The sequence below is a fragment of the Bufo bufo genome, chromosome 2 (assembly GCF_905171765.1).
Source record: "Bufo bufo chromosome 2, aBufBuf1.1, whole genome shotgun sequence".
NCBI lineage: Eukaryota > Metazoa > Chordata > Amphibia > Anura > Bufonidae > Bufo > Bufo bufo.
In genome coordinates this window covers 38,754,805-38,766,968 of record NC_053390.1, presented here as the reverse complement: position 1 = coordinate 38,766,968, position 12,164 = coordinate 38,754,805, and the positions used below count along the sequence as shown (strand labels likewise).

General features: G+C 48.2%; 1 protein-coding gene across 1 annotated transcript in view; it reads left to right on the top strand.

The window, feature by feature from the left end:
* EGFLAM (EGF like, fibronectin type III and laminin G domains) overlaps positions 1-12,164 on the top strand; it is a 129,256-nt gene that overhangs the window by 45,971 nt on the left and 71,121 nt on the right. The window contains exons 3-5 of the mRNA XM_040420956.1: positions 1,491-1,574; positions 2,525-2,551; positions 11,789-11,906. Of these exons, the coding sequence (XP_040276890.1) occupies positions 1,491-1,574; positions 2,525-2,551; positions 11,789-11,906 (229 nt within the window). The remainder of the gene's footprint in view (positions 1-1,490; positions 1,575-2,524; positions 2,552-11,788; positions 11,907-12,164) is intronic.

The window sequence follows — 12,164 nt, the reverse complement described above, 5'->3', positions numbered from 1 at the left end:
TTGTTATGATGCCCCCTCCCGTTACATACTTGTTATGGTGCCCCCTGGGGTTGCATACTTGTTATGGCACCCCCTGCTGTCACATACTTGTTATGGCGCCCCCTGCTTTTGCATACGTGTTATGGTGCCCCCTGCTTTTGCATACGTGTTATGGTGCCCCATTCCGTTTACATACTTGTTATGGCGCCCCCTGCTATTTCATACTTGGTATGGTGCCCCCTGCTGTTACATACTTGTTATGGTGCCCCCTGATGTCACATACTTGTTACATTCCTGTTATGGCATCCCCTGCTGTTACATACTTGTTATGGTACCCCCTGCTGTTACGCCCCCTGCTTTTGCATACGTGTTATGGTGCCCCCTGCTTTTGCATACGTGTTATGGTGCCCCATTCCGTTTACATACTTGTTATGGCGCCCCCTGCTATTTCATACTTGGTATGGTGCCCCCTGCTGTTACATACTTGTTATGGTGCCCCCTGATGTCACATACTTGTTACATTCCTGTTATGGCATCCCCTGCTATTACATACTTGTTATGGTACCCCCTGCTGTTACATACTTGTTATGGTACCCCCTGCTGTTACATACTTGTTATGGCACCCCCTGCTGTTACATACTTGTTATGGCACCCCCTGCTGTTACATACTTGTTATGGCGCCCTCGGCTGTTACATGACTGTTATAGCTCCCCCTGCTGTTACATACTTGTTATGGTGCCCCCTGCTGTTACATACTTGTTATGGTGCCCTCGGCTGTTACATGACTGTTATAGCGCCCCCTGCTGTTACATACTTGTTATATTGCCCCCTGCTGTTACATGACTGTTATAGCGCCCCCTGCTGTTACATGACTGTTCCATCATACAGTATCATCAGGTATTCTGCAGCAGGAAGACCCCAAACATCCAGTTAATGTCATGTAAGAACTATCTTCAGTGTAGAGAAGAACAAGGAGTCCTGGACGTGATGAGATGGTCTCCACAGGGCCCTGATATCATCCAGTCTGTCTGGGATTACATGAAGAGACAGAAGGAGTAAGCCTACATCCACAGAAGATCTTTGGTTACTTCTCCAAGATGTCTGGAACCACCTCACTGCTGAGTTCCTTCACACTGTGGACAAGTCTACCTAGAAGAACTGACGCTGAAGGCACAGCACGGTCACACCAGATCCTGACTGGATTTACATCTCTCTGTTATTCTTTCAGTTTCCGTTTATTTTTTATTTTTTCTGTTCTTTTGACAAATCAGAAGAACAGAACAATAATGGTGACGTGAATTGTCTCTTACTTTGCAGCATTTTTTCCACCCCTGCAAAAAACCGTTGCACCGCCCTGTATACTGCGATGGTTGGCCCGTTGCGGTGATATTTCAGCTCTTGTGATGGTTACTTTTTCTTCTTCGCTCCATATTATAATACATTTTCTAGCACGCTGTTATTACGGTGACGCCGTTGACACCTTCGCCCTGATATCTCCCTGTCTCTCATAGGTTTTCTACACTGAAGTGATCAACGGCAAACACGTGAAACAGCAAACTCAGGACGTTCCCCTCAAACTGGAGATGCTGAATATGGTACGTTACATAATTACTGGAATATTTTTAGAATTACCTTTAAGATCTGTTGAAGCCCAGCTCCAAAATCCACATAAATTCCTTCAATATAAAACAAAAGGAATATAACATTGGCCTATTAACATCTAAACTGTGAAACCCCGGTGTTCCCACAGTCAACAGAATTAAGTGTCTGCTGTTCCCTCAGCCATGGTTTACCAGCTACAGCGCCAAACATCTTGTTCAGGCAGAGCCTGGCACTGCAGCTCAAATGAATGTGACTGAACTGCAGTACCAGCCACAGCCACAAACCAAATGTGTGGCGCTGTATCTGGTAAACTACAGCTGGAGAATTGCAACCCCTTCATTCAGCTGATCTACACAGGTGTGGAGTGTTAGATTCAAATATTTAAGACAGGCCATTAAGATTGCACACTTGGAACCCCCTTCTAAGTATCTGTAGAAGCAGATATGTGTGCTGGAAATGGCAGAGTTAAAATTCCAAATCCTGCAGACAGGTTCAGCTGCGAGTGAATGGTGTTTCCAATCCAGAGCACACTGGTCCTGAGACTTCCTGCTAGGGTAGGGGCAGAGAGAGCTGCTTCATTCAGTCTGAGTTGTTCATTTGTGTTTGAAAAGAAAAAAAAAAAAGACCCTTTATATCTGATACGGCCCCTGTAAGGTTAGGATATGTTTTCTGTTTTTGTAAGATTTTATAGTCCTTTAGTCGTGTGCAGCTATTTCTGGCCGAGAACCTGCGGCCTCCTCTTGTAGACCATACAACCGAGAAGTGCTCTTGTTCCCACCCCTGAGAGGACCACCATTCACCACAGAGGACTGTAGCGTTTCGGTATCGAGCCTTGTCTCCAGATGTCTGTATCTCTATGGTTTCTCTTTCATTGATTTGATACATTTTATAATTGTGATGCTATCCATAGAAAAAAAATCAACAATAACTGTTTCTATTTCAGGGGCAGCTGGAGGCGATGGAAATGTTTGTAAGTAGAGTTGTGCTCGGCTGAGGATGTGTCTGATGGTTTGTAGTTGTGTGTGTATATATATATAAATATATATATATACAGTACAGACCAAAAGTTTGGACACACCTTCTCATTCAAAGAGTTTTCTTTATTTTCATGACTATGAAGGCATCAAAACTATGAATTAACACATGTGGAATTATATACATAACAAACAAGTGTGAAACAACTGAAAATATGTCATATTCTAGGTTCTTCAAAGTAGCCACCTTTTGCTTTGATTACTGCTTTGCACACTCTTGGCATTCTCTCGATATTCACTACACCCAGCGCTCATCTTACCCAACAGCATCAGTCCAGGAAGAATCGGGAGCTCCCATACACATTAGACCAGGCATCTCAAACTCGCAGCCCTCCAGCTGTTGTAAAACTACAACTCCCACAATGCTCTGCTGTAGGCTGATAGCTGTAGGCTGTCCGGGCATGCTGGGAGTTCTAGTTTTGCAACAGCTGGAGGGCCGCGAGTTTGAGATGCCTGCATTAGACTGTACCCTCTGTTCATGGGGGTTCAGCCAACAATACTTTAAAGGGCATCTGTCAGCAGTTTTGTACCTATGACACTGGCTGACCTGTTACATGTGCACTTGGCAGCTGAAGGCATCTGTGTTGGTCCCCTGTTCATATGTGCCCGCATTGCTGAGAAACATGATGTTTTAATATATGCAAATGAGCCTCTAGGAGCAACGGGGGCGTTACCATTACACCTAGAGGCTCTGCTCTCTCTGCAACTGCTGCCCTATCTCCAGGCAGTGAAAACATAATCATGCCTGGCGCTGCCAATCAAATGCAGAGGATGTGGCAATTGCAGAGAGAGCAGAGCCTCTTGGTGTAATGGCAATGCCCCAGTTGTGTTAGAGGCTCATTTGCATATATTAAAACATTATTATTCTCAGCAATGCGGGCACATATGAACATGGGACCAACATAGTAACAGATCAGTCCATATCATAGGTACCAAATGGCCGACAGATGCTTTTTAGGGTCCATTTACATGTCCGGAACAGGTGCGGACCCATTTCGGAACAGGTGCGGACCCATTTCGGAACAGGTGCGGACCCATTTCGGAACAGGTGCGGACCCATTTCGGAACAGGTGCGGACCCATTTCGGAACAGGTGCGGACCCATTCATTTCAACAAAAAATATAAAGCATGTCCACGGACAAGAATATACTTTTCAATCATAGGGCCGGCCTCAAAATGTGGAACGCACACAGACGGTATCCGCAATTTTCAGACTGCACAACACCTACGGACGTGTGAATGGAACCTTAATGTGTATGAGAGCCATAAGGGTTTCCAATCTATCTGGTTCTGTCCTCATTGGTACTGGGTGGTAAGAACCTGTGCAGGACCTCTTTCTTACAGTCATTGGGTTTAGTTTTCATGCAGTCATTGCAACCTCAGAACGCGGCCATAGCAAAACAAGCAAAGGGAAGGCAGCAAACTCTAGGCCTCAGGGGTGTAGCTCGGATTTCCCTCCCCAGGGGCAAAGATTCAGTTTGTAACCCTAGCCCTGCATCTAAATACCCCATCCAAGGCTTGTTGGTGTCTCACTTGCATCCAGCATCCGAAACACATGAACACCACTCCTTTGTAGAATATAAGACTATCTATACCAGATGGTGTGCGGAGATGCCGACCTTCTCCCATCATTACAGCACATTGCATACATGGCCGGTGATGATGGAAATGGAATCAAAATAAACTAAGTCAGTCAAGGACTGTCGGAAACAGGACTGTCAGTTACTGGTTGGCACAATGTAACTTTATGGGACAGATGATCAGTGTTTTCTGATGGGAACTTCATTTTATTTAGAGGTGTCTTGGTATTTGTCATCTATCTACCTGCTGCCTATCAGGATACTGGGGGTCCGCATATTGACTGAGAGGAACGATGCACATATTGATTATATGTGTAGAAAGAGACATTCTACACTTGATCCCCTAGTGGTTTTAACTAGTACTGCACTTGTTAGGTTCTGTTATTAATAATAATAATAATAATAATAATAATATTATAGGTTCTGTTCACCCTTGTATCATGATCTGCATCTTTATAGGATCCATGACCAATATGAGTAGAACATATATGGTCAGAAAGATAGTATAGAAATTACACTGAAAGAATATATCTAACATGGGCTACAGTTTTGAAGGATTTTCAGTCCCCTGATATCCTATATATATATTGGCTTCTCTTGGATGACCACGTTTCTAGAAGACCCTAGTGTCTGCAATATCTGTAGTGGTCTAAAAAAAATGTTTACTATTCAAATAATGGCTAAAATACATTGTAATATGACATTCTGTTTGAATTGTTTTGCTCAACTAGTGGACATTCTCGGTACTGCATTTTTATTTTATTTTTTATATATTTTTCTTTTCCATCTTAACCTATTAACTTTCAGACTTATACAAAATCTGACAGCAGGGCCCCAATAGAACTCGGGGGTTTGCATAAGCCCTTCATTTAAAACTTTAGATTAATACAGTGCTTCTCAAATAGTGGGGCGCGCCCCCCAGGGGGGGCACCAGGCTCCGTAAGGGGGGCTCGTTCAGGGCCGGCCTTTGGGGTGTGCGAATTTCTTCTGTATAATGCCGGCAGGCAGGCCGGGTGGCCGGCGCGTCCCTCAGTGATGTCACGTGCCTGCGCCGCCTGCTTTATGAATGAAGCAGGCGGCGCAGACAAGTGACGTCACTGAGGGACGCGCCGGCCGCCCGGCCCGCCTGCCGGCATTATACAGAAGAAATTCGGATATACAGTACTATTAGGAGTGAGGGGGCATGTTTATTAACTTTAAACGGCGGCGGCGGGCACACGGAATCTGTGGATGGCACAGTTAAGGGGTGGGGGTCTGTGGATGGCACTGTTATGGGGTGGGCGGTCTGTGGATGGCACATATATAACAATGCCAGCCACAGATCCCCCTGTAACAGTGCCAGCCACAGATCCCCCCCATAAGTGTCCGTCATCCACAGATCCCCCCATAAGTGTCCGTCATCCACAGATCCCCCCCATAAGTGTCCGTCATCCACAGATCCCCCCATAAGTGTCCGTCATCCACAGATCCCCCCATAAGTGTCCGTCATCCACAGATCCCCCCATAAGTGTCCGTCATCCACAGATCCCCCCCATAACTGTCCGTCATCCACAGATCCCCCCATAACTGTCCGTCATCCACAGATCCCCCCATAACTGTCCGTCATCCACAGATCCCCCCATAAGTGTCCGTCATCCACAGATCCCCCCCATAAGTGTCCGTCATGTTATGGGGTGGGCGGTCTGTGGATGGCACATATATAACAGTGCCAGCCACAGATCCCCCTGTAACAGTGCCAGCCACAGATCCCCCCCCATAAGTGTCCGTCATCCACAGATTCCCCCATAAGTGTCCGTCATCCACAGATCCCCCCCATAAGTGTCCGTCATCCACAGATCCCCCCCATAAGTGTCCGTCATCCACAGATCCCCCCATAAGTGTCCGTCATCCACAGATCCCCCCATAAGTGTCCGTCATCCACAGATCCCCCCATAAGTGTCCGTCATCCACAGATCCCCCCCATAAGTGTCCGTCATCCACAGATCCCCCCATAACTGTCCGTCATCCACAGATCCCCCCATAACTGTCCGTCATCCACAGATCCCCCCATAAGTGTCCGTCATCCACAGATCCCCCCCATAAGTGTCCGTCATCCACAGATCCCCCCATAAGTGTCCGTCATCCACAGATCCCCCCATAAGTGTCCATCATCCACGGATCCCCCCATAAGTGTCCGTCATCCACGTTTCCCCCCATAAGTGTCCGTCATCCACAGATCCCCCCATAAGTGTCCGTAATCCACAGATCCCCCCATAAGTGTCCGTCATCCACAGATCCCCCATAAGTGTCCGTCATCCACAGATCCCCCCATAAGTGTCCGTCATCCACAGATCCCCCCATAAGTGTCCGTCATCCACAGATCCCCCCATAAGTGTCCGTCATCCACAGATCCCCCCCATAAGTGTCCGTCATCCACAGATCCCCCCATAAGTGTCCGTCATCCACAGATCCCCCCCATAAGTGTCCGTCATCCACAGATCCCCCCATAAGTGTCCGTCATCCACAGATCCCCCCATAAGTGTCCGTCATCCACAGATCCCCCCCATAAGTGTCCGTCATCCACAGATCCCCCCATAAGTGTCCGTCATCCACAGAGGTGCAGAGGTGTACTTATTACAATTTTATAGACAAATGATACTATTTACATATATCGGGGGGCGCAAAATGTTTTCTTCTTCCTAGGGGGAACATGACAGAAAATAATTGAGAAGCACTGGTAATCCAATCTATGGGGGCTGCCACATTTGCCCAGGAGAGATGGACTGGACAGGATACGGTCCCTGTCTGATCTTTTTTATTACCCTAGAAGAGATAAGTAGTGACAGAGCCATTTGGGATCCACATATGTTCCTTGACTTATTGATGTAATTATGCAATGGAATATCAGGGCTGATGATGTCATCGGAAAGAACATGACATCCAATGTCTATGGCCAGGTAAAGCTGAAATGGTGCAATAATTGCTTGCCCTATTAAGACAAGTAGTCTGTATGCATCTTTCTAGGTCCCTCTACAGCAGTGGTTCTCAACCTTTCTAAAGCCGTGACCCCTTAATACAGTTCCTCATGTAGTTGTGACCCCCAACCATTAAATTTTTTTCCTTGCTACGTCATAACTAATTTTGCTACTGTTATGAATTGTAATGTAAATATCTGATATGCAGGATGTATTTTTATTGCTACAAATTGAACATAATTAAAGCAGAGTAATTAATCACAAAGACATCCACAGACCCCCCCCCTAAACAGTGCCATCCACAGAGCCCCCCTAAACAGTGCCATCCACAGATCCCCCCTCCCTTAAACAGTGCCATCCACAGATCCCCCTAAACAGTGCCATCCACAGATCACCCCCTAAACAGTGCCATCCACAGATCACCCCTCCCCTAAACAGTGCCATCCACTGATCTCCCCCCTAAACAGTGCCATCCACAGATCCCCCCTAAACAGTGCCATCCACAGATCTCCCCTAAACAGTGCCATCCACAGATCCCCCCCTCCCCTAAACTGTGCCATCCACAGATCCCCCCCCTAAACAGTGCCATCCACAGATCCCCCCTAAACAGTGCCATCCACAGATCCCCCCTAAACAGTGCCATCCACAGATCCCCCCTAAACAGTGCCATCCACAGATCCCCCTTCCCTAAACAGTGCCATCCACAGATCCCCCCTAAACAGTGCCATCCACAGATCCCCCTTCCCTAAACAGTGCCATCCACAGATCTCCCCCCTAAACAGTGCCATCCACAGATCCCCCCTAAACAGTGCCATCCACAGATCCCCCCTAAACAGTGCCATCCACAGATCCCCCCTAAACAGTGCCATCCACAGATCCCCCCTAAACAGTGCTATCCACAGATCCCCCCCTAAACAGTGCTATCCACAGATCCCCCTAAACAGTGCCATCCACAGATCCCCCCTAAACAGTGCCATCCACAGATCCCCCCTCCCCTAAACAGTGCCATCCACAGATCTCCCCCCTAAACAGTGCCATCCACAGATCCCCCCTAAACAGTGCCATCCACAGATCCCCCTAAACAGTGCCATCCACAGATCAACCCCTAAACAGTGCCATCCACAGATCTCCCCTCCCCTAAACAGTGCCATCCACAGATCTCCCCCCTAAACAGTGCCATCCACAGATCCCCCCTAAACAGTGCCATCCACAGATCTCCCCTAAACAGTGCCATCCACAGATCCCCCCTCCCCTAAACAGTGCCATCCACAGATCTCCCCCCTAAACAGTGCCATCCACAGATCCCCCCTAAACAGTGCCATCCACAGATCCCCCCTCCCTAAACAGTGCCATCCACAGATCTCCCCCCTAAACAGTGCCATCCACAGATCCCCCCTAAACAGTGCCATCCACAGATCCCCCCTAAACAGTGCCATCCACAGATCCCCCCTAAACAGTGCCATCCACAGATCCCCCCCCTAAACAGTGCTATCCACAGATCCCCCCCTAAACAGTGCTATCCGCAGATCCCCCTAAACAGTGCCATCCACAGATCCCCCCTAAACAGTGCCATCCACAGATCCCCCCCTCCCCTAAACAGTGCCATCCACAGATCTCCCCCCTAAACAGTGCCATCCACAGATCCCCCCTAAACAGTGCCATCCACAGATCCCCCCTAAACAGTGCCATCCACAGATCCCCCTAAACAGTGTCATCCACAGATCCCCCTCCCCTAAACAGTGCCATCCACAGATCTCCCCCTAAACAGTGCCATCCACAGATCCCCCCCTAAACAGTGCCATCCACAGATCCCCCCTAAACAGTGCCATCCACAGATCTCCCCCTAAACAGTGCCATCCACAGATCCCCCTCCCCTAAACAGTGCCATCCACAGATCTCCCCCCTAAACAGTGCCATCCACAGATCCCTCCTCCCCTAAACAGTGCCATCCACAGATCCCCCCTCCCTTAAACAGTGCCATCCACAGATCTCCCCCCTAAACAGTGCCATCCACAGATCCCCCCTAAACAGTGCCATCCACAGATCACCCCCTAAACAGTGCCATCCACAGATCTCCCCTCCCCTAAACAGTGCCATCCACAGATCTCCCCCCTAAACAGTGCCATCCACAGATCCCCCCTAAACAGTGCCATCCACAGATCTCCCCTAAACAGTGCCATCCACAGATCCCCCTCCCCTAAACAGTGCCATCCACAGATCTCCCCCCTAAATAGTGCCATCCACAGATCCCCCCTAAACAGTGCCATCCACAGATCCCCCCTAAACAGTGCCATCCACAGATCCCCCTCCCCTAAACAGTGCCATCCACAGATCCCCCCCTAAACAGTGCCATCCACAGATCCCCCCCTAAACAGTGCTATCCACAGATCCCCCCTAAACAGTGCTATCCACAGATCCCCCTAAACAGTGCCATCCACAGATCCCCCCTAAACAGTGCCATCCACAGATCCCCCCCTCCCCTAAACAGTGCCATCCACAGATCCCCCCTAAACAGTGCCATCCACAGATCCCCCCTAAACAGTGCCATCCACAGATCCCCCTAAACAGTGTCATCCACAGATCCCCCTCCCCTAAACAGTGCCATCCACAGATCTCCCCCTAAACAGTGCCATCCACAGATCCCCCCTAAACAGTGCCATCCACAGATCCCCCTAAACAGTGCCATCCACAGATCCCCCCCTAAACAGTGCCATCCACAGATCCCCCCCTCCCCTAAACAGTGCCATCCACAGATCTCCCCCCTAAACAGTGCCATCCACAGATCTCCCCCCTAAACATGGATGGCACTGTTTATGGCACTGTTTAGGGGAGGGGGGATCTGTGGATGGCACTGTAGGCAGATCTGTGGATGGCACTGCCATCCACAGATCCCCCTACAGTGCCATCCACAGATCTCCCTCCCCGACGCTCACAGCAGTATATTTATAAACTAATCAGTAACTACTTTAACTTTAATCATTGCTCATTGCTGAGCTCTTTACTTGGATTATAATTTATTTGGATATGGGATATCTTACTTTGTCTTAGCTCCGGTAATAGCAGGCAGTGCGGGGGGCGGTGCTCACTCACTGACGTCACGCGCCTGCGCCGCCTAGTGAGAGGAGCAGGCGCGTGACGTCAGTGAGTGAGCGCCGCCCCCCGCACTGCCTGCTATTACTGGAGCTAAGACAAAGTAAGATATCCCATATCCAAATAAATTATAATCCAAGTAAAGAGCTCAGCAATGAGCAATGATTAAAGTTAAAGTAGTTACTGATTAGTTTATAAATATACTGTTGTGAGCGGCGTGGCCCTGTATATTCTAACCCCCAGGCAAGCGTCCCTGTCACCATGGAAACGCCTGGGGGTTAGAATATACCATCGGATTTGAGTTTTTACGATCTCACTGAGCTCGTAAAACTCAGATCCGATGGTATATTCTAACCCCCAGGCAAGCGTCCCCGTCACCATGGGAACGCCTGGGGGTTAGAATATACCATCGGATCTTCTGAGTTACTCAGCCGCAAAACAAGCACCGGCTCTGCTTGGCCCCGGGCCAGCTCGGGGCCCCAACCAGCTCGGGGCCCCAAGCAATTGCTTGTTTTGCCTGTCTGTTAGCGACGGGCCTGGACCCACAATAGGAAGCCTCAGGCGACCCCCCGGAAAGGGCCGATCGAGCCCCAAAGGGGTCGCGACCCCTAGGTTGAGAACCGCTGCTCTACAGGCATGAGCCAAAGCCAAGAGGCACTCTTCCGGGCCGCATCAACACCTCCCGTATTGAATGATGGGGCTTTTTTCTAGTTTTTGCAATGGGACCCAGGGCAGGAGCTTCCATTTGCATGTGTGCCTACACAAATGAATGTCTGCTTGCATCTTGACCCTTCCATCCCAGCTGACCTCGCGTAGTGGTCAGCAGATCACCAGGGCATCTCTGTTCTGAAGACTGGTTGCCCAACTTGGACAAAACTTTTTTATTTTTTATTTCCACCATAAATCATTTTTTTTTGTAGGTGCAAATACCAATTCTAAATTTGCTGTTGTATATTCAGCAGATGTGACTTATTCCTGTAAATGTCCTTCTCGTGTCACAAGTTAAAACATGAACCAGGTCTGCAATTGTGTCAAAACTCACTATTCCCAAAAGTGTCTGTGACTTAAAGGGAGATCACGCTGGGTTCTGACCTTGAATTCACATATGATAGGCTTTCAGTGGACTAACATGAAGCTCCTAGGCCCAATGTAGAATGTGTAACAGGGCTGGATGCAACTGCTATGTCTGCTCCCCTTATAGCGATGTCCCCTGGTCACCTCCTTTAACGGACGCAATCATTTTGCTAAAATTCTCTATTACACAGCTCCAGTCACTGAGTCCTGATATACATGAGCTTTCCCCAGTCATTCATTGCAATAGAAAAGAGTATGTAAAAAAGCTGGGGGGGGGGGGGGGGGTACAGGTGACTGATTCACATTTAAGAGCTTTTCCCTCCTAAAGAAAAGTAGGTATACTCCATAAAAAGCAAGTAAAAGTCCTCGAGTCGTTCACTACTGTGAAGTGGTCAAATGTTCAATTCAGCATTATGAGAGCTAGAAAAGTCATTTACTGCAAGTGATACATGAATATTCTTGTCTTTCCCATTAGAAAGTCATCCTCAACAATTTACAGCCAGGAACACTGCATCGGGTTAGTGTTGGAGCCTATAGCTGGGCAGGTAAAGGAAGAGCCAGTATGCCAAGAGATGTGTCAACTCTATCTCCGGGTAAGAACCATGACTGAACTAACCATACATTACTTATATATACAGTCAGGTCCATAAATATTGCGACACAATTCTAAAATTTTTGGCTCTATACACCACCACAATGGATTTGAAATGAAACGAACAAGATGTGCTTTACCTGCAGACTGTCAGCTTTAATTTGAGGGTATTTACATCCAAATCAGGTGAACGGTGCAGGAATTACAACAGTTTGCATATGTGCCTCCCACTTGTTAAGGGACCAAAAGTAATGGGACA